The sequence below is a fragment of the Bactrocera dorsalis genome, chromosome 3, assembly GCF_023373825.1.
Source record: "Bactrocera dorsalis isolate Fly_Bdor chromosome 3, ASM2337382v1, whole genome shotgun sequence".
Lineage (NCBI taxonomy): Eukaryota > Metazoa > Arthropoda > Insecta > Diptera > Tephritidae > Bactrocera > Bactrocera dorsalis.
The window spans coordinates 81,830,818-81,855,214 of NC_064305.1; the positions used below are offsets into that span (position 1 = coordinate 81,830,818).

At 31.9% G+C, this 24,397-nt stretch overlaps 1 protein-coding gene across 6 annotated transcripts; it reads left to right on the top strand.

Moving 5' to 3' along the window:
• The first annotated feature begins 686 nt into the window (after positions 1–686).
• On the top strand, positions 687–23,254 carry LOC105229354 (aquaporin AQPAe.a). 6 transcript variants are annotated; one of them, XM_029552702.2, is made up of 7 exons: positions 687–886; positions 18,024–18,182; positions 18,371–18,474; positions 20,942–21,085; positions 21,186–21,333; positions 21,453–21,736; positions 22,288–23,254. In XM_029552702.2, exons 2-7 carry the CDS (start codon positions 18,092–18,094, stop codon positions 22,300–22,302), a joined length of 786 nt encoding a protein of 261 aa, XP_029408562.1. In that variant the 5' UTR covers positions 687–886; positions 18,024–18,091; the 3' UTR covers positions 22,303–23,254. The 6 variants fall into 6 exon arrangements, with proteins under 6 accessions (XP_029408562.1, XP_049306713.1, XP_011207912.1 ...); XM_029552696.2 differs by having other exon boundaries at positions 688–1,020; positions 22,331–23,254; XM_011209619.4 differs by having other exon boundaries at positions 688–886; positions 22,331–23,254.
• The last annotated feature ends 1,143 nt before the right edge of the window (positions 23,255–24,397 follow it).

Consider the following 24,397-nt stretch of genomic DNA (forward strand, 5'->3'; position numbering starts at 1 on the left):
AGATTTGTAGGCAAACAGTAGCTTTCCAGTTCCTGCTCTGTCGCGATTAGCCAGGGAGATTGGAGCAACAATAACAATCACAGCAGCGGCAAAACAACAACTGCTGCATGTGTTGCCCTAAGAAACAAATGATAAGCACATTCAAGTGCACATACAGAAATGTAAGCGGTAAAAGTGTTAAAGATAGCAGTCAACACCAGTAGTTGCAAAAACAAAAGTAAACAGTGCTTTACAACAACATGTTTCTATGTTGCTCATAATTTTAATTGCATTTTTCATGTCTTTTTTAATTACACACACTTTTTATGAACATTGGGGGGTGGCTTTGGTAAGGGGAAGACAATTTTGTGGGGTTTGGGGAGATGTGAGGCTTTGAAAAACAATAACAATGTAAGTGACATTGTCACTACCACCTATGTATATGTGCATATTTTGTTTAAATACTGTTTTTGTTATTGTTGGTTTTTCGTATTATTGCTGCTTTTTGGCGCTGCCAGTAGCTGTGGTCATCGCTGTTGTTATTGTTATTACCATATTCATCTGCTATCGGCATTTGCTGCCATAGCCGCTGTCTCTGCTGCTGACGTCGCCGTTGACGCCAGCGTTTTAACTTTCTGTATTTATTGTTGTTGTGCTTTTGCTTTTGCTGTTGCTGTCGCGTTGGCTTGGCTTGTGCGAATTTTCATTGCTGTGTAGTATTTGTTTAAACGTTAAAGCGCACACAACGCCAAGCAGTTCACTGCGGATCAACAGGTGTTGTTAGTTGAATAAATCCTCCAGCAGCGGCGTATTAAAATTCGATTTTATTTTATGTCAATAAGACTTTATGTGAAGACGTGCGTGTGTTTTCTGCGAAGCCTGCAATAAGCCAATAATCGTCGCAAAGGTACAAAGAAAATCCCGTTAACTTGAAATTTTAATTAATTTGCGACAAGTGCTTGAAGCAGTTTAAATTTAAATTGATAAAAAATATTTGTGGAACGAGTGTAATTTTTGTTGGAAATTCTACATAAATATTGAGTGAGAATTATTTTTTATGTTTTTGGAAAATTTAATTTTTTTTATTCTTATTTTTTTTATTATTTTCACACACAGTTTCGTTGCAGTTATGTTTTATGGTATATGCATATATGTACATATACAAACATGCATACATCCATTAAAGCCTATGTAACGATTGCGCTAATAATCCGCTAATCGATCTACAGTTTCTTATTGCCATGCAAATTTTGTATCAAAATTTTAAAATTGAATTTTTGAATTTTTTTTAAGTCATTTTAGACTTTTCAAGTGCTAAATTATTGTTTTATATTAGAAGTCATTCATTTTTGTCACGCGTAATACAGATTCCTATCAATTGTTGTTAACCGATCCCATTCAATAACATTGAAGTGGTTGCTCAAGTACTTTTTTGGCTAGATAATCTCTCTTAACGCTGATAAAAAGCACAACGGTGTTATTTTTGGTAGAATATTGGTATTCCAAGTGCTTCGAAACAATTCTAAGGAATGTTAGGCGAACAAAAAAAAAAAAAAAACACGTCGTTGATTTCGCAAACATTTGACATGTCTTTATTTGAAAAAATCACGTTTACTCCATTCGTTTGTAGATATTTTACATTTTTGTAAATGTTTCAATGTTTGCAATTAACAGAAAGAGATATGTTGCTACAACCAATAAGCAACTAAAAGTTGTAAAAAATTCTTAATGTTTACCCATTAACGGCTGCTGCTGAAAATAATTTTATTTTAGCGAAATTATTTGTGACAAAGTGCCGAATCGCTGCTCTGAGAAGCAGCTCCAAAGTTGCACCTTTATTCTATGTTTTACGGTCCGCTGAACAAGTCTATTGATGGAAGTTGACCAGGCTCGCGTGAGGACAGAACGTGCCCATATAGAACATTCATCAGTAAAAATGACATTTTCAAATTCCCTATCAATACTCTCACGCGCTCAAGCGACTCGCTTTGTCACAAGTTTTTCAGTCAACAGAGGCTATTTCATTGTGTGGCGCCATTTCAGATCATGAGTATGAATCCTTTTGCTATTAATTTTGCTTGTCCTTGCCGCAGTGTTAAAGCAGGTTTCCGAGAAAACAGATTCACTATTTTTTCATATTTTTTGTTCACTGTTTCTATCGAACCACGTTCTGGTAAATCATCGACATTTTCAGCCACTTTATATCACTGTATCCACTTCTGTACAAATACCTTCGACTTTCTCATATATTTATTACATCAAGGACAAAGCTTCCCTCTATCGGCTCGCAATGCAATTAGAGCGAAATCTTTCATTAACTGTCGATAAACTCGACCACGCTCTTACTTGACAGACTGCACTCCTTATTTGAAAAAGACACCAGAATCTATGCATTGTTGCCTGAAGAATTTGTTGAAACAACTGCAACCAAAAGTCCTTACAAATCTTCAACTAATTGTAAACTTTTGGGTCTGGTATAGGAAGATTATAATTAAATAGTTTAGAGTTTTTTTATGACGAAAACATCCTATTGTATGGTTACAAACTTACACTATAAGGAAAGAAATTCTGAAATTTTTGGAAAAAAAAATATTTGAAACTTGGCCATTGCGATTCCGGTGACCCATCGGAAAAAAGATGCGCTCGAGTTGACAGGATAGCACTTTACAGGATCGTCTAAAGTGAAAAAATACGTGTTTTAGATAAAATCTTAACATAGAATTAGAACTTGAAAATTTAGGACAATATTTTAGAGGTGCTGTAGAAGTTAATAAAAAAAATGTTGGAATAAAAAACGATTTTTTGAAAACGGTATACCCATATAATACCTTAAATAGGTAAAAAGCCAAAAATTAAAATAACAATAATTTACAGGCAATCTGAGGTCCTATGGCTATCAACCTACCATTTGTAAATGCTTCTACAATTCCAAAAAAAGTGTGTAAATGCTAAAAATAAATAAATTAAAAATAAATGTTTAAATAACTTAATAAAACTATTAACTACCGCGCTCTGTGCCAAAACTATCTTTTATTAGTTCATAATTATTTCAAATCGCAGCTGTCAATATAATAAAAATTTTTTTAATTAACTAGGCATTTTTCGTAGCAAAAATGTATTTTTAGATCGCACGTTATTATTAAAGCTAATTCAATATTTAACCATTCATATTTGCAAGTAATATTTAGTATTTGTACAATTGCTAAAGAGTTTCTTATCATTCTGGCATGGTTTTCCGTTTCGCATGACGTCTAATCTGTGCACATGCCTACATACATGCAGACGTACATATGTACATATATCTCTGCAGTTGAACAAATTGGATTTTTATTATCAAATAGGTGCAGTTTAAGAGCTTGTTAACCGGTACACATTGTATGGCCCTACACCTATTTGTACACACACTTGTACCATACATATTTATATGCAAGAACGAGTGCGCACTTGTGTTTATATAGAAAATTTATAAAAGCTTATCTTTAAATTTCGCGTGACTACTACCGCTCTTGCTGTAAAGCGGTCAGGTGTAGACGCACTTCTTTGAAGCAACTGTAAATATTGTGCAATATTGGCGGGTGAGTTGCGTAAGTAATTGTCTCAATGAAAGTAAGTGCAGGGAAGAACGTTAACTTCGACTACAAGGAAACTATAATACCCTTTCCAGGAACTTTCCTTACAGCAAAGAGTATATAAAAAGATCTTTTTATTGATTTTGATCGATCAGTTTATAAGGCAGAACAATTTCCTCGAAGATTGTGAAATGAAAACCTTTTTCATACTAGCACTTGAATTTGATCGTTCTGCTTGTGATCCGAGCTGAACATTTTGCTTGGAGATCTCAGCATTGTCTTGAACAACAATCCATCTCAAGAACTTGATTTGAATCGACTAGGTATCGACGATTCCGGCAAATTATCAAATTTTTGGGAGAAATGGACGTGTGCAAAATTTCAGACCGATATCTTAAGAGCTGAGGGACTAGTTCTTGTCCAAAGGGACGAACAAACAGACGTATATGGCTAAACTGACTCAGCTCGTCACGTTGATCATTTATACAATATAGGATCCCCCACGTTTCCAGCTGGCAGTTTCGTGGCAAACTTAATATAAATACTTCAAGGTATACAAAAAACAAAATTTACTGTGTTTAAGAACAAAATGCCACATGGAAAGCTTATGAAACATCAAATACAGAAGTCCTCATATATTTAATAAAAAATGTATGAATAACACTTATAAATCTTGAGAACCATAAAAACCTTTATAACAGATTAGGGCTTCAATTCTTATAATGATAATGATTCCCAATTATTTTCTATGAATAATGATGCATATATCGTCTCTGAAATACCACAAAAAATAATTTAAATTTAATTAAAAATTTATTTTATCATTTATACATAAATATATGCATGTGCATGGCGTCATTATAAATAAATTTAAATTTAAAATTCTTATAAAGACATTATCACTATGGAGAAACGTGTCACGCGTGCCACTATCCATTGCTTAATACTTTGACGTTTGTCGGTTGCTACAAGGCGTAAAAGTGTTAATGAGAACTCAATGAGAACAAATGAGTTTCACAGTCCTCTGCTAATTTGTTTATAAATAAGCAAGCAAGTTCAGAGCGTAGAATTGTGGATTGATATGGCGGCAGTTTAAAGTGAAATTTTTTGTAAAGTTCAACTTAATTCCAGATATGTATGAACAATGTTATATTTATGGACATACGCAGATATGTTTATACGCTAAAATGTTTATTAGCAACCACTAATTTTATTAGCATGCCACAAGATGCATAAAACATTTATTTTTGGCTGAAATGAACGATGCAATGAACTTAAAGAAACCGCTAATTTTGCAGAAATGTAATGTCACCACAAATGGTTGAGGTTTTATTGCTTTTGAAGCTATGATGTATATGTATGCTATATATAAGTATGAATAATTTTGATGAGGGAAGAAATGATGTCAATATATGTACTTACTTATATGAAAGTAGGATATGGCATATGTATGTAGTATCTCAAAATATTTTAAATTAATTGAGTTTTAAATCTTTTCTCAAATGCATAAAAATATTAGAATTTATACATAAAAAGTATGAGTGTTTTGTTTTAGTAAAATATTAAAAATTTGTAAATGTACTATTGCATTTCCCAGGGTATATTAAGTTTTGTTTGTGGGAAAAGTCGGAGACTCTATAAAATATATACATATAAGTATATAAATGATCAACATGACAAGCTGAGTCGATGCCCGTCTGTGCGTATAAACACCAATTAGTCCGTAGTTTTTAAATATCGATCTGATCTGACCTGAAATTTTGCACACGTCCTTTCCACTTCAAGAAGCTGCTCATTTGTCGAAACCGGCGATATCGGATCACTTTAGCTTATAGCTGCCATACAAACTGTTCGATCCGAATCAAGTTCTTGTATGGAAAACTTTTTTATTTGATGAGTTGTCTTCACGATATTCAGTATGGATTAATACCTAAGACAATTATCCAAGCTCCTAAGAAATTGTTTAGATCGGACCACAAAGCATATAGCTGCCATACAAACTGAACATTTAGGAATCAAATTCTTTTAAGAAATCTTTTGTAATTTTGAAGGGTATTATTGCTTTGGTACAGCCGAATTTAACGTTTTTACTTGCTTTTAGTTGAATTACCTTTACATTCTTATCCCATTTATTTCTTATATCTATAATGTTTAAGCGATCACTTCAAAATAAACAATAAAATTTTCTACATGTTTCCAAACTTCCACTTTGAAATGTTGCTACCAATTTGTCACAATGCGTTACTGGATATTGCGCTTTCATGTTTTTATAAATGAGTTATTTAAGGTTATGTATATATGTACATATGGAAATAGCAGGTAAAGACTGAGCTAAGCTCGAGGCTATATTTGCGAGTTTGAAATATTCGTGATCTCATCTAACTCCATTTCTAAATACCAAAAAGAAAGTTGCACATTTAGTGGCAGGGATATTATAGAAGTTTCGAATAGATTTATTAATGAATATTTATATTTTTAGGGACTTGTGTACATAACAGAGCGTATTTAGCTTGATTCTGTTACTAGAATCTAACTATAACTCTACGGCAATACAGAAAAAATAATTTTAGTAAACAATTTTTTTTTTAATAATTTGAAATAAAAAAAATTATTTCAAAATAACTCCGAAGACAGGTTGGAATCTTCTCTTTATATTTTCTTACAAAAAATTCTAAAGTGTGTGATTCGCTGTTAGTCATAAACATTTTAGTCACGTTCTGATGACTTTTATAAACGTAGAAAATTTGCATATAAGTATGTATGTATGTAAGGAAAAGGCAAAATAGTACGGAATTCTAGAAATATGTCGCCATTTCAATAAATAGGTTTCAAATGCGTATAAAACATTTTATATAGGCAATTAGACGCACATAAAACCATATTTGCGGCCATATAAAGAGCACATGCATTATTATACATACCTACATATGTATATGTTTATATAAGGAATTTAAATTTACATACCAACATATGTACATATATCGTACAAATACCAGCCTGCCAAATCAACTAGATACAAACTACTCCAAGGTGTAGTTTTCAAGCAGATAGTTTTTCAGAGTAACATTTGGATGTTTCTATTGGCAGATTTCGATCAGAAATATAATACCAGTTCAAACTATGTAAAAAATTGTGACTTCTTTATAAAGAAAACCCACATATAAAATAATAAATATTATATATGAAGTAGTTATAATATAAAACATGGCACATTTTAGTTTGAAAAACTCAGGTTTTCAAAAGTGAATACCATATAAAAAAAAAAATAATATATGATTAAATCTTTCTATAAATGGTAAAGTCTGATGTTTTTTGAACTGATTCCATTTTATTTAAATATTTCTAAATTTAAACTAGTATATTTATGAACTAGTTTGATACTTTACCTTATAAAATATTTTCGTATCTGCATACTTACTGTACTGGAACGTACTGGTAGTAGGCTCCATGACATCTAACGACTGTCAAAAATAAGTGATTGACTGATCGATTACTCAATAAATGAATACATAATTGAACGTGATTTGTAATTGCCTATAAATATTGCGATGATTGTCACAACAAAGCTATTAATTGTTGTGTAGGGATTCAAAATGGCAAAAAAAAAAGAAAAGCGTGGCCTTAGATTTAAATATGACAAACAATATAGTTTTCAAGTTTTAATGAAACCAAACGCAAATTATAATTTCTAATTTATTAATTTATTTAATAGCAATTTCTTAGATTAACAGCGGAAGTTCTCTAAACTTTAGAGGATGGAATTTTCTCTTTAGCTTTGATAAGTATGAATACTTTTCAAATTCGCTGGTGATATGAGCAACTTATTAATCACCTACTATAATTTTACTAAATCTTATTGGTTTTTCATATTCATTTCAAAGCAACTACTTCTCAGTTTTTTTGGTGTCCTTTGAGTAATCACCGCAGCTCAATTCATTCTCGTTGAAGATTCCCTTGAAAAGAAGACCTACTATTGTTGAAAAAATATATTTAAATTTCAATATCAAATAGCCTCAGCTTTATAAGGGTAATCGGTTTGTGCTTCATACTATTATGAGCAAAACATAGTAAGACTTTGTTCATAAGTTTAAAATTCTTAATTTGTTCTTTTAAATCTATGTCGTCCCCCTCAAAGTAATCCCCATTGACCCTGATCCTCGAAACTGTTGTTAAAGTCAATTTTAGCAATAGCCTTAAATGCGCGTAGCGATTCACGTTTAATATCTTCAATTGATTCAAAACAGTCTCCTCGGAGCTAAATCAGGCGAACACGGTGGTTGCGGAATGATATTGGTTGAAAATTTGGAAAAAAATTCGCGAAGAATCAATGCAGTATGCGATGCTGCATTATCGTGGTGCAAAAGCTAGAAATTGTCGGTCCATAACTCCGACCTTTTTTTTCGAATAGCTTAGCGCAAACGACGCCTAATACTCAAATAATACTCCTTGTTGACAGTTTGGCCGCTCGGAAGGAATTCGGAGTGCACCAGAACTCGGTAATCGAAAATAGTCAATATAATCTTGATTTTTGGTCTGCTTTGACGTATTTTTTAAGGCTTTGGCTCAGCTTTGTCACGATATTCGGCCGATTGTTCGTCTGTTTCTGGGTTTTAAAGTAGATCAAAGTCTAATCGCCTGCAGTAAAACGTTTCATGACATTCTGGTGGTCGGAAAGCATTGTTTCAAAATGTCAACAAGACGCTGTTTTTCGAAAACACTGAGTAATTTTGGAATCAAACATGCTTTCACTTTTCTTAGGCCCAAATGATCTTTCAATATAATTTTCACTGATCATTCCGATATTCCAATCATGGGGTTAAGGCCTCTCATTGTTAGACGTCGATTCTCAAGCACCAATTCCTTTATTTTATTGACACGTTGATTGTTGATATTGATGGCCGTATTGGACATCGTTCGTAGTCAACTATTTTTTGTCCTCAGTGATATATTTATCAAAAGTATCATCAATATTTTTTATAATTTCTACAATCTTTCAGGTATTCCCTCGTAATAAAAAATATATGTCATTAGGCCACCCAAGTGATGAAAAATAAGCTTTTAATACTCTCTGTATAGTGCTTTCCAACCATATTTGTACATATAAAGGCATAAGAGTACTCTCTATCTAAATTAGGCTGAATATAACTTTTTCTTCTCCTCCTACTCAATAGGCTACGGCTAATATCTTTCTCCAATATATTGTTTTCCAAATACATACCTATATATATGCATATACGTATATACAAGTACGCTTGCGCAGCTTAACTCATCGTCGCCTTCATGACGTGTGTACATCGTATGTATATACGCTCAATCGCACTGCTGTGTCACGCTTCAAGTGGCAAATATTTATCTGTAGCAGCTTTTTTGCCTTTATTTACCTTATTTTTACATCCATCACATGAATTGATATGAAATGAGCGACTACTTCCCAATGAGCTAAACTCATAAAGCGCGACACAAATGTCAATTGCGATTGCGTCTTTTGTTGTGCTTCATAGTTCTTAATTACTTTGTAGTAGATACTTTTACTTTTTTTACTTCATAAGTGATAAACAGAATAAACAAATATGTACATACATATATATCAACATATATCTATATACATTTATGTCTATATATTTGTATAGAAGATATTTTTGCTTTAGCTCTTACTTTTGTTCACAAATATATTATATCTGTTGTATCACATATCTATATATGACATTATACCATATATATATGTATACATATGTATATATGTACATTTCTGAGCGTATGTAATAAACATTGATATTGGAAAGCAAATTCAATTGTAGATCATAAAAATTGAAACAATTATCCGCAAAAAAAAACTGAGAGGGAAACAAGTATCTCAAACAAGTCTGGCATTCAATATGTCATTCTCTGTATATACAAACTTTTATGAGCATTACATTGCTTGTTACAAATTAACTTGTGGGGGCAACATTTTTATCATTCTGCGATACATTTTTTGAACAATACAATACAAAAATTCATTAGCAAGCTTACTTACTCGTGCGTTACGATCGCGTGTTTGCAATTTTTAAGCAAATTTCGTTGTACACACACACATACACATTCATAATATATTTAGTACATGTTTGCGCACATTCAATGTTTTTAATTTCACTTTTTTTTATTCGTTTTTTTTAAGTCGCTGTGCTTGCTCATGTAGGTAGGTATGTATGTTGTATCTTCAAGTATATTAAAATGCAATTTGAATAACAAAAAATGGAATGATTTACATATGAATTTAGACTGACAATGCTTTAAAAATATATTTAGTCACAGTCATAATTGCCATGAGATCAGTGCTAAGAATTGTTGATGCAAGTGAATGCGAAAATAATTGCTTCAACTTATTATAAGATTGGCAATGAATGTGCTGTTGGTTGAAAGTGAAACAAATTGCAACATTTTGAAGCGGATAGCGTAGTTTATTGACCTTTTTTCTGCCACGAAGGTCAATTAGTAGCACACTAAGAGCTAATTAAGGGTTCTGGTGGATTAATTTCGTATTCTGATTTGTTTGAATTTCCGTGATTTCTAATTTTATGGTGAAAAAAATCTAAATAATAGTAATATATCGTAACTTAAAGTGCAAAAAAAACTTATCTTCAAAAAAATCGAAATTGAGGTCTTTATTGCTTACGATTCACTGCATTACAATATATATAACATCAGATGTAACCAGTATATAACTAATTATATTACGTTTAATTATAACGTTTTTTGTGATGTTACATTATTTTTCAGTAGGTAGCCAGTATGATTATGAGAGAATTTATGTAGCTCTTGCCCGAAAAACCAGATCGCAACCTACTATAATTTCGATTTTTCTTTCGATTTTCATTTTGACTAAAATTTTAATTTTAATTATAATGTTAAACTTAATTGCATTTAAATTAATTTTGAAAAAAAAGTTCTAGATTTAACATAAATTATTTAAATTTTAATTATAATTTTAAACTCAATCACATTTCAATTTAATTGATTTTTTTTAATTTTAATTGAAATTAAAAAATTTTAATTTAAAGTTAATTAAAAATTAAAAAAATATAAATTAAACATTAATTTTTTTGAATTTTAATTTCATTTGCGTTTTTAGTTTATTTTTAATTTAATTTCAATTTTAACTTAATTTTAGTTTTAATTTTAAACTTAATTTTATCCTCATATTCTTATTCGAATTTAAGGAATTAATTTAAATTTAATTAGTTTTTTGAATTAAAATTTCATTTTGATGTTAATCGTTTTATCTGAATATTAATTTTAATATAATTTTAATTAAATATAATTTTTAATTTTTAATTGCAATTTTTTCACATTTTTAATTCAAATTGTACTTTTAAATTTTATTTTAATTAAATTCTAACTTGAATTAAAGTTTTTATTTTTAACTTAAAAATTTCTTAATTAAAATCTTAATTATTATTCGCTTAATTATATAAATAATTTTTGCCCTACTTTAATTAATTTTTTTTTAATTTCCATAATATTTATATTTCATTATGTTAACTATTTAATTAACTTTAGAAGTAATTTCCGTAAATAAACTATAATTATGTACACTCATTTACCTTTGCAGTACATTTCCGCACCAATTAAAAATGCAAAAAGTCCGCAATATTGGCTTTCTGTAATCCAGCATGCACATGAACTTCACACCACTAATGGACACGATTTTAGCACATTCATTCGATATCGCGAATTTCTTATTACAAATTTTTCGTAATACCCACTTTATTTAATAAACCCGCAGATGTATACTCAATTATAACACTTAGAGCTTCGGCGCAAAGTGTTTTTCTCGAGTGCATTCATTCATAGTTTATAGTATTGCCTGCGCTGAAGCTAATTAATCACGAGTTCTAATTGCGATCATTACAACAATTACGCGCGCATTGACAGCCTGACTCAATAAAAAGGTGAAACAATGTAAATTTGATCTGACATATGCATGCACCCTCGGATTTTTGCCATATTTTTACTTTATTGGTTGTCTACGTGAGATATTTGAATGGCATTTCCACTCTGCTCTACCAGCTTTGTAGTGGTGAGATACTATAATTTAATCGATGATAATACAATTACTGTAATGCAATATGAATCATGTAAAAATGTCGGTGATACTTGAGAATACCTCAGTGGTGTTTTAATTGGAAATAGTTAATACATACATATCTAGATTTGTAGATATTTACTTGCCGGTAAATATCGTCAGTGAGTTTGGAAAATTTCAACAAAATTGAGACTAATATTGAATTATTTACCACACTATAAGCGATAGGAAAAAGTCTTGACGATAAAGCTAGTGAGGGTGGAGTAGAAATGGTCTATGGTATATAGCCTTAACTTTGTTATTGTTTATGTAAAGTTCACGCGAACCAAATGACGTCAGTGGAGTCTTAACAATACATATACGTATAAATAATATACATTTGTTTCTTTAATTAAAATTCTCACAAATTTAATCTTACTGTTATTTAATTCCATGACATCATGAGTACAAACACAAAAGCTTGCGCCATTCTAAGAAAGAGTAATAATAAAAATATGTATGTGGAGGTGCGTTCTAATTATCTTATTAAGTCAAGGTCAGCAATTTCTTTCATCTGCAGCTACAAATCTTAATTTTCAAAAACAAATAAATTATGTTAGGTAAGGAGTGGCTATTAACCAATTCAATAGCGGGAATAATAACTAAGTTCCATTTCAATCCAAGGAACCTTCATAGTCTAACTAACAAAATTAATTAAAAATACCTTTCAAATTTGTTAACGAAAGAGTATTTTTCTTTGGGATGAATAACGTATATTCAAAATGAATTGGTAAAGTGAGTAGCTCTTTGGAGCACCGTTAGCCAGATTTTTGGACAGTTTTAACGTCATATTCATAAACCCACGTCTTGTTACCATTAATGATGTGCTTAGTGAATGTAGGGTCCTCAGGGGTCTTCAGGTCTTTTTTTGTATGAGTCTATCATACCGCTTTATACCAAAATTATCCAAAATGTGTTGAGTCGAACCATAAAAGAGGGATCCTCTACTATTTCTCTGACGTCACCACAACGATTCTCAAACAGTTCTTATTTAACTTTTTCGATGTTATCGTCATTAATAGAGGTGGATGAACAACTCACGTGCGGTAAGTTTTCCACTTCAAGTCGTATTTCGTTTAGGTGGTCCAAAACCACTCGTTTTTCCGGAAATTATTAATGTTTTGGATTTGGTCGGAAGAAATGTAAAAAAAATCGTAAAAGATGATAAAACGTGGATTTAAGCGTATTCGCCCGAACGTAAGAATCAGTCGACTACATGGGTCCTTCAAAGTGAGCCGAATTCAACAAGAAATCGACTGAAGCAACGCATTTTTGGAATTTTTCAATACTCAAAACATCAATTTGATGAGTCCTCCATCGTTAGTACTGACTGGAGACCGAATTACTTCTTTTTATTCTTTTTCGTAAAAGGTCAACTATTATGCCAACGTTTTTTGACACCTGATAAGACGGTTGATACCTTCAGAATGCATGTTTTGGAAATACATCAATCAGAGTGGCAAAAAATGCCTCGAAAATTAATTCCACCGCATGTAAAAGTACATAGATCTGAATCGATAATGTTTTGAAAAGCAATAAGACGATTTTTGATGATTAAATTTTTTTTCTTCTCTAAATCCGAAATATAAAGGCAATCTACGTCCACTGGATTGAGAAAGTCTGTTTAATGTATCATATATTTAGTACTGTAACTTTTTGGAAAAAATGGCTGCCATAAACTTAAAATTGTCTCACATATGTTCACCTATCGCAAAATCATATATCTTAAACAGAAAGTCGTAATAAAGCAAATAAGAAATTTAATTTCACTACACTGACAGAAAGCTCTCTGTATTATCTAACAAAATTGTAGAAACCCGATTATTAATTTTATTATTTGTTAATGTCATAAACGCTGACTTAATATAATATAATTTTATTATTTGTTAATGTTATAAACAATGGCTTAATGTAATTGTCGAAGAACAACAATGACAACACTTTATGAACCAGTAGTTCTATTTATATTGAAATGATCGCTCATAATTTAGTCAACCTATAAATTAACAATAATAGTCATTTTATTTTTATTATCTCTTAACAAGTTTGGCTCAACATTCTTATTTGACGCCTAAATGGGAAAATAGCCTTTTTGGCGCATGCGTACGCGCGCCACAAAACAATAGCGCCATAAGCGGTGGATGTGTGTCAGCAACATTTTTATAAACAAAACAACAACTGCCACTGATACTTCCACTTCTCACATATATTAAGCGTATCAGCAGCAAACCGCTTTTATGGCTTTTAGTTTCGGTTTCATTCATAACAAAAAGAATAAAAGCAAACGAATGACTTGGTAAAATGCCAACAAAAACAAATACTCACTTTAAATTGATTTAATGAATTAAGCTTATGAGCGAGCGAGTGAGGTAAGCTCCAGCTGATGATGTTATAAAATTAGCTTTTTTGTTTATTTATATATATTTTTTAATTATTGCTTAATTTTGAGTGTAAATAGTTTGAACATATACAATATGTAGATGTACAGCCGCCAAAGTGCGGTAAACAGTAAAAGAGGCGGATAAATAAAAGCAAAATAGCAGAAAGCTGACATTTGCGCCTATAAATTTTTGTCAACAAAAAAAAACAAACAACAACAAGAATAAATTTTAAGCCACAAACCAAAATAAAATGCGTATAAATGACGACCACAAACACAAAAATTAATTAATCTTACTTATGTATATGTATGTAAGAGTTGTAAGTCATTAGAAATGACCGAGAGGGTTGTGTTAAAAACTAAAAATAGCCAAACATTTGAGACGAGGAAAACTTGTTTTCTTGTTATTCACTTTTGTTGTGTTGCTCATGAAATGTTGTTCTTGAGATGATTTCATTTTTTCTGTTTCTAATTTATGTCGTTTTGTTTTGACGCCGCGTTGTTGTTACGCCTAAAATGTTGCCTGCCTTATAAAAAGTTTGTGTGGAAATGGAAAAATTGCCTCTGATGTGTTGATTTAAATTAAAATATATGACATAATTCACTCTGTTGCAGCGTTGAAATCTAGTTGAGATCATTAACTCAAATCTTGTGTATTGCATACTAAGAGTAAATGTTGATACATAAATGTGGGTATATATGTAGATTATATGGGTCATTGGCAACGATTTAGTATATTTAAACATATAAAGTATTTTTTAAAACAGTAGTTTTGATTTATGATGCTTGAACTGTAATATCTTACTATAATACATATTATAAAATAATATAATATTTTTTGTTTAAATGACTTTTTATCCACGTTATTCATTTTTTTATTGTTGGTTTTTGAATAATTTAGTATGAAAATATTTCGAAACTTTGTGAACTTTGTTTGCAGGGATTTGTTGTATTATCAGCTATAAAAAATATATGACTTCATTTTAACAATAGTATATAAGTAGTTATAGTAGGGGATAGCAGTTATCTTTCAAATAACTGAATTTAAAAGAGAGGGTACTTTACTTTTTCAATTGGGAATGTTTACTATCATTCGAAAGGACATTCTTTGGCATTTATTTTTTGAAACTTATCTCTTTCAAATGTTGACCGCGGCTACTTTTCAAATGGTCCATCCTTTGATTCCACTTTTCGATGACTTGCTCGAGCAGCCCGACTGGTAACAGGCGAATGACACGCGTGATGTTTTGCTCCTAGCCGTGAATCGATAAGGAATTATTCGCATAAAATAGAGTTTACTCAAACCACACCGCACCCTTGTTTTGTCTGGATGAAATGGCACTCTTGAATCTCTTCAGGTTGCTTTTCGTTCTAAATGCGGCAATTTTGCTTATTTACATACTCATTGAGCCAGAAATGAGCTTCATTGATGAAAAATATTTGGCTTGAAAACGTCGGACCTTCTTGGAACTCCATAAAGCCCATAGAGCGTAGCGATGTCGCTTGGAAAGGTCGAACGGCTTCAGTCCATGCACAATCTATATTTATACGCTTTCAAATTAAGATTCACTGCGTGCTGGACGTGGTCTATTCGGTACCTCTACTTGGATAACCCATTAGTCTCTCACACCTTCGTCGCTCAAAAATGATGTTAAACATTTCGAAGCGATTATTTGATCGAGTTTCTATCGAATCTCAAGCTATGTAATACTGTATACATAGTATAAACGAATATTTTTGAAACTTGGTTTGCCAAGGTTGGGTGACATTTGTGGAATATATTGGAACTTCTAATCACAGAAAAACTCTGAAAATTTTTATGTCTCTGTCGATTATTTATTGAAATTTCATACATAAGTTTGAAATAAGAGACACCCTACCAACTAGGACACTTATTGTCATTCTGCATATAGCATGCATATACATAGCCGGAAGGTGTATGACAATGAAAATTGTTATCAGAACCAGCTGGTTCTAAATGTACATGTATCAGCAATCTTCGTAAGCTTTGATTTTGAGCCAGTTCTTTTGAAAACCTCTGGTGATATTTTCCCAGCTTACATATCTGGGAAGGAGATGTGGGTGTGTAGAAACCGCTGAAGGTAGTAAGCTCCTTTACGGAAGTGTCAAAGCTTGGAAAAAGGGTGGTGGAAGAATATTTGTGGAGAAGTAGGTAGATCTATTAATAATTATTTCAAGTTTTCTGAGGTTTCTATCCAGAGTGCAGCCTCCTTCAGAAAAGTGTATCGGAAAGTAGGGGTCGGAACTTCACGCTCTTCGTGCTCTTATAGTATTTGATATCGGGTTTTGGGGATTTGAAAAGCGCTGAGGTAACATTAGCTAGATCTCTTTGCCCTAAATTTAATCGCCAGTGAGCTATTAGTCGTCAGTAATGTTAGCGGCTATAACCGCGTAAGCGCTGTCTAAGTCAATAAAGAAGAAGAAGAATAATGATAACTTTTCCCTAGTTGTTGCGGTTGTAAATGGTGATTGGTCTTTCGGTGTCCATGCGGTAAGGTAGATGAGCTTACCGTTTGCCAGTTGTAGAAGCTATTTAGAGGCAGATGAGGTAGAAAAATCCCCAAAAACACCTTCTTGATAGTTCAACCTTTGAGAGATTAATGCTTCTGGGACACACTTTCAGTTATCTTCCGAACAAAGGAATGCCTAAGAAGTGTGTCCGGATTGAGCATCTGCATTTCGGGTCATGTCTCTGTCGAGGCTTTCAAATACTGTTATCCGCAACACCTAAACGCTTCTGATAAAGACCAGACTTTTGTATGTAGAAACTTTTCTGTTACTAAGGTTATAAAAGGTTGTTGAAAGTCTTTAAAAGAGAAAATTTTTCAATCCGAAACCAAACTTATCAAGAAACCCAATATTAAATGATAGTTCCATTTTTCCTTATATTGTAGTAGAGTTACCATATTTAATTGAAAAAAAATCCAAACGGCACTACTGTCCATTCCGAACCAAACTCTGTTCAAAATGTTGTATAATTTTTGGTGCAAAAAATGCATACAATTTGAAATTAATATTTTTACGAGCGACTCATAAAAATTGTTACTCGTTGAAAAATCATTTTTCAAGTATAGTTGTCTAGTGAATGCAGTGAAATTCACTTTTGCTACTTATTATTAACTGTACTTTTGATGTGCGACGATCTGCAATGAACGGCAACCTTGTCGAGTGAAAATTGTGCATGCAAATCAAAGTGAACAGTAAAATTTAGACACATTTGCAAAAACAAAAAGAAATTTATGCATTTCTGCAGCTAAACGCGCACAACTGGCACGAGCGTTGGAAGACGACACATCCGCAAAAGTCGTTGAATGCAATAAATATGAATGGGCAAGTGGGCGAAAAGGTGTTTATGTGCGATTTTATGTCGTGCAGACTGGCATACGCCAAACCATAGCGGACCAACAAAGTGACAAAATTGACACGCCTACGAATTGTTGACAGTGACAGTGTTTTGCATAAAATATTCAGCCGCTTGACAGTAGCCTATTTAGATATCGGTAGCTGAACCGCAAAATGTAAGTCACGCCTGGTTATAAGCGTTGCTATAAACACGCGTCTGTCGATATGTCAATATGTATGTATTGAAGGCGTCAAATAGTCTCGTCTTAGTAATTAACACGGCAATAAAAGTTTGTGCATACAAGTTTGGTGATAGGCACTGTATAGAAAATTATAAACAAACTCAACGTGTGTTTTTGTTTGCATGTATGTGTGTATAGTGTATAAAACTATGAAAGCACAGCCTAACAACACTTCTTTATTAGTTTGTTTGCCATTTTAAGTAGCGCTTTTTGAGTTATGCATATTAACGACTCATTAGGAAGCGCTTATGCACAAAATTATTATCAGTTTAACAATTTGTTTACAACTACATAAACAAGTAAAATTGTTTTGCTATTTTAATTTTTTCTTTTTTAAATTTTTACATAAATTTTTATATAATTTTTTCATATTTTTTTAATTACAGTAAGAGAAAATCACTGCCGGAAGTTAACTACATACAAAATAGTACTACGTTCAAGCGCATAACCAGCCATGCCAGCTAAATTTGAATACTCACTGGGCATAGATGAGCTAAAGTCAAAGACGCATCGCCTTTGGCAGGCGCTCATAGCCGAATTTTTAGGTAAATGTGGCTTAGAGAGCTTAAAAAATGCGAATATTTCAATTTTTAAAATTAAATGTAATAATAAAAATATTTTTTCAACGCTGATGATGTAATGTATTAAATATTAAATAATATTCAAATTAATTTCTTTTTAAATAAAATAATTTTTTTTTTTATTTTATTTATTAATTTTTTTTCACTTTTAGGCAATTTCCTCTTGAACTTCTTTGCATGCGGCGCGTGTACCCAACCCGAGGATGGTACGTTTAAGGCGTTCGCTTTTGGCTTGGCGGTTTTCATAGCGATTACGGTAAGCATAGAAATAATGATGACAATCAGCCGGCAATTAAGGCAAATATTAAGGAGTGTGTACGTGTAAAGAGACGCATAAGTAGATATTGATTTTATTACTGTTGATTGTTTGTTTAATTTTTTTCTAAAAAGAAAATACGAAAAGTATACAAAAAACAACCAAGAAATTAAAAAAAAAAACAAATCAACAACAGTATACATATGTACAAATTTGGTCTGCTAGAACTTTTTTGCCGACAAGCACTTGCATATCCTTAAATGGTTTGCTGCCTAGCTATGCACAAAAGTAAATTTGTAATGTATGGCAAATCACATATACATACGTACATAATATACATATGTACATGTATGCACATATCGCCGTAAAAATATGTAAGTACAGTATGTTGTTTGCTTGTTTTCCTTGTTCCAAATTCTTTTTAAGAATAGCAGCATAAATAACTGAAATTGACTATTTTTTTGGTAAGTGCTACCACTTTGGGCTTACATGCTACAATAATATGGCTAAATATATCCGAAAAGAGTTAGACGATTTTTGGAATCTTTTACAAGTTTTTGACTGAAATAATTTTTTAAGCGTATTTACATTTAAAAAAAATATATAATAAATTGCTAAAGTTTTTTTTTTTTGACTTTACATAGAAAACTGTCAAAACTTGGTTTTATATAATTTGTAGTTGGACCGCACACAGTGACCCAGTTTTTTTCGAAAAGCACGTTAAGATCCTAATTCGAAGCAATTTCCTCCGAATTTTAAAGTTGAGTTTTCCTAATTTTACTGATCTTCGAACTTCGAAGTCAAATATTTCGATTTCGAAATTCGAAAGTAGAAAAATAACAATTTCATTTTGAACTTCCAACCAATTTCCTCTGAATTTTAAAGTTGAGTATTCCTCATTTTTCCAAATTTCGAATTTTTCGAACTTGGAAGTCAAATATTTCGCTTTTGAAATTCTTTAATTTCGAACTTCGAAGCTATTTCTAGTGAATTTTTTAGCTGAGTATTCCTCATTTTACTAATCTTCGAACCTCGAAGTCAAATATTTCGAATTCGAAATTCGAAAAATAAAAAAAATAACTCTTTAATTTCAAACTTCGAAGCAATTTCAACTGAATTTTCAAGTTGTGTATTCCATTTACTGATCTTCAAACTTTTAAATCAAATATTTCTATTTCGAAATTCGAAAAAGAGAGAAATAACACATTAATTTCGAGCTTTGATGTTAAATATTTCGATTTCGAAATTCGAAAAATATGGAAATAACTCTTTAAATTCTGACTTTTTGGTTTAGTGCAATAATCACAAAGGAATTCGGATTTCATGTTGAAAAATCTAACACAAAAATACAATTTGCATTTCTATTTTTCTTCAAACTTTATGCAAATTGCTGAAGAGTTGGTGTAGTAACATTTCTTATCCAAACATATGTAAATACCTCTTGGTGCCGTATATAGAACCGTTTAGGGTGAAACCAAGGTTTTCTTTCCATATGCCAGTTCCCTGCGTTTGGAATTTAAGTATATTGAAAGCTATATATTGTATTTAATTGTTATAGGTCATATTACTTAAGAAGAGCTGTAGTAACGATTAGTTCTCGCCAAGTTTTTTTCGACAGTCATCAATATCAAAAGTTTAAACCAAATAGCTAATTGCATTGAAGAGTCTCATGTATCATATACTATCGCTTGAATAACTCTTGCGGATCTAATCCTCTTAACCACTGAAAATTTAGGAATTTTGGCTTTTAGTTCTAATTTAACTTTTTTTTTGCAAATTTATGTACTTGAAAGTGGTGATGACTAGAAATATAGAAATAAAAATCTGTATTTTTGGCGTCGTTTCTCATAAAGTCTGCATAGATATACTATAAGTATTATATGTATATATCTTTGCAATGTCTGTTGTAATTTTTTCCCTTCGCCGGTCGCCAAAACTTGCTGTGGTCCATTTCGGCCACAACGAAAATTACTGCGGGAATAGGTAAATATATACGAATATACCTGTAGTAAAATTTTATATGTATATATACAATATAAATAATATATTTGGCGGAAAATTAGTTTCTCAGATAAATTTTGTTGCATTTCACCATAAATCAGAACTTAGAATGCCACAATTTTCAGTAGCAGTAGTAGTAGTAGAATTTAGACATTAAAATGTATTTAAATGAAAATGAGCGGCGAGTGAATTGCCAAGTTTAACTATATGAAATGCAAAATCACAAGTACAAGTATTATATATGCATACATGTGTGTGTTTTTATTCATTTACAACACGAAAGTGAAAGCATGTCTATGCACAAGCACTATAATTACTTAATATTATTAGCATATACTAAATATTAGTGGAGATTATAAACAAGTATGCACACTCTTACTACAAAAGTACTCTTCTAACTAACATTTAAATATTCACTCCCTCAATTGTAAATCTTTATGATTTCCATAATTTTCAATATTTTCAGGTTATTGGCAATATTAGCGGTGGTCACGTTAATCCTGCCGTGACAGTTGGTTTGTTAGTAGCGGGACGTGTAAGCGTTTTACGTGCCGTGCTCTATATCATATTCCAATGTTTGGGCTCCATCGCCGGCACGGCAGCCATTCGTGTGAGTAAAAGCAAAATTGCTTCCTTTTTTATGCCACGAAAATATTATTTGTAAATTTTTGTTTGATTTAATTATAAATGATCCTTTTGCTGTTTTTCAGACCCTCATCGATGAGGTGTACTACAATGGCTTGGGTCACACACATCTAACCCCAAATATTACCGAGCTACAGGGGCTCGGTATTGAATTCTTTTTGGGTCTAGTGTTGGTGCTAACCGTATTTGGCGCTTGTGATGCTCATAAACCAGGTGAGATGGACTCGAGTTTTTTCATTTAATTTGAGGTTAGGTTTTGATTTTTTTTAATTTATTTATTTTATTTTGTATTTTGAATTTAAGTTACATAACCTTTATTTTCTGCATTACAGACTCCCGCTACACCGCCCCACTCGCTATCGGTCTCTCCGTGACACTCGGTCACTTGGGCACCATTCGTTATACCGGTGCCAGCATGAATCCGGCACGTACTTTGGGCACTGCCTTCGCTGTCGACAATTGGGATGCACACTGGGTGTACTGGGTTGGACCCATACTGGGTGGCATCGCAGCTGCGCTCATCTACACACAAGTGCTGGAGAAACCACTGCTGCAGACCAGCGTCAAAGTGATTGAGGTGTCCGAGAAATATCGGACACACGCTGATGAGCGTGAGGTGAGCGTTGTTAAAACCTGGAAAGACTCAGATTTCTACTAAAAACAACAAAAAAAAAGCAAATCACCAAAAATACAAATAAAAAACAGAAGTTGAATTTCCAGTGTTTGATTGAGCGGATAAGCGAAGAGTTGAGTAGAAAATTTAAAAATGCTGCGTGCTTAATTAATGGCGGTTGAAATGTTATATAAGGCATGCTTAGATTATATAACATGCCATCATGTATATATGTATGTATATAATGCGAGCCGTACAATCGAATGCTGGAAATCCGAAAATATATATATATTTATTACTATATTGTTATAAGCGCTTATATGCTGCTAACACACCACAGTCACATACAAACGTCTCCAATACTAAGCACAGCATCAAGCAACATATAAATTCATACTACATACATATGTAAATATATATTATATATAAAACTTACAAATGCAAAATCATAATACCTTCATAACACACACATACATAAACATACTTTTGTGCATACTCCTTTAACTGCTGATCTCATTTGCTTAATTCGCTTATCTTATTTATTTATATCATAGATTTTTGTCTATTAAAACGTGTCTCACCTTTCTTAAAATACAGATGAGAAAACTGGATAGTGCACGTGATTACGCTTAAATACAAATATACAAATACATACAAACAACACAAATAAATGAAATTAATATGTGTCAAAACAAAAGTAATGATTAAATCGCGCTGAGCTGCGTTCCAATATTTATATATAAATATGTGTGTCCACAGAAAAAAAGAAACATTTTACTCTGTTGCAACATGTTGCGAGAGTATAAAAATGAAAGAAAAGCAATATGGAAAATTTAACGGAAGAACTCTGCACATATTGCATACATATACATACTAATTTTTCATTTGCGCCACAACTTGTTGCATGCCACATATATTTGCAACATTTTGTTGCAAGTAAGAAACAACAAAAAAAGTGAGCAGCAATAAATTGCTACAACAACGAATCAACGTACAACGTCATAAACAACAACAACAACCGGCAACAAAGTGGCAATTCAACACAGTCCGGAACAAAGCATATATAACACCGCAAATATACAAGCATAATGCAGTATTTACATAACTACAATCTGTATTTGTACCTATCGTTAACTTTTTGTATTGTCTACTTCCTCCGCTCTCGCAATTGTACTCAAGCATTCATATAATTATTTATGTGTAAATGGAGGATTTCTGCTAGCTTTTAACAATTTCTACACTCATATATATTTTTGTTGTAATTTTAATTTATGTCTTTACAACTAAACTTTTCAGATTTTTGTCTATTTTATTTGTATATGTATGTAAAAGTTTAAAAGTTTGAAAATTTACAATTTATATAAGTAATACATAAGTGCCTATATACAAAAAGAGTATTTTTGCAACAACATAAAACTGCGATTATATCGATATTCGATCATTTAACAACAAAAAACTAACAAAATAAAATATTATAATTATGATAAAGTACTAATTAAGGCGAAGAAAGAAGTTTGTTGAAGTCAAATTGCTTTCAATAAAAAAAATTATAAAATTTAATAAACTTTTTATTTTTTGATTTTATGTCACATTTCTTAAACGAAAAGGTGTTCTTATGCCTTTGTTAGTCTTCAAAAAAAATTTGTAGCATGGTTTTAGGCGCCAATAGAATGCACGCTGAATATGTCGTCTGTATAGGATGTGTCTTAGCTTAGTATTTGGGCATATGTTGCCTTGGAAATCGAATTTTCTATTCACAGTAGTATCAGAGCAGACGTTGATGTGGTCAACTTTTGCATATTTGGAAGCAAAACGCGCCTTATCATTAAAATGATATCAAATATATTAAGTTTCACACCGTTTGAGCCTTAAAAAGTACCTAACTTTATAAAAGACTTGGCATATATGCGCATTCAAACGAAAATAGGGGCATATACATATATGCAACACACTTTAGAATATAAAAAATTAAAAAAAGTATAAAATTTTTTGCCACCCTGTGAGAGAGCACGTGGTGTGTGTCTGTACTACAAGAACTTGTAAGCACTGTTTCAATACGCAAACCACTATCTCAGCTTTTTCGTTTAAGAGTTTAAGAGGCACTGTTCGTTTGCTTCAAATTCCATAGGAAACTTCGATTTTCAAAAAGTATTACGAAAATACTTAATATGTATGTATATTACAAGAATATTTAAAGCCTGAAACAAAATAAATTACGGCAGAATTTTAAGAAGAAGAAACAAAATAAATTACGGTAGTTTTAATACGGTTTTGGAGGGGGTTTCTTGGCGTCTTACTAAAAATATACATTAGATACTGTTGTGCCTTCTATCTATAATAGGTGTAGTAAAAAGAAATCTATTATTTCGAAGCTATATTTGATGACTTTAGTAATCTGTAAAGCGAGATCAGGTTACGTTAAACGGTGGTATTAAAACTACTTCTCAGATAGGTTTATGAATACTTAACTTAAAGGATGGTTACTGTTGGCAAAAAGTGGGTCACTTCTGACAAAGTAAACTGAAAACGATCGTAGTCGAGTTGTGGTAAGCCAGAGCAAACGACGGTCAAGCCAGGATTGACTACCAAGAAGAGAATGCTACGTGTTTGGCGAGATTGATAGAGAAACGTATACTACAATATTTGCTCTTCCCCTATTCCCAA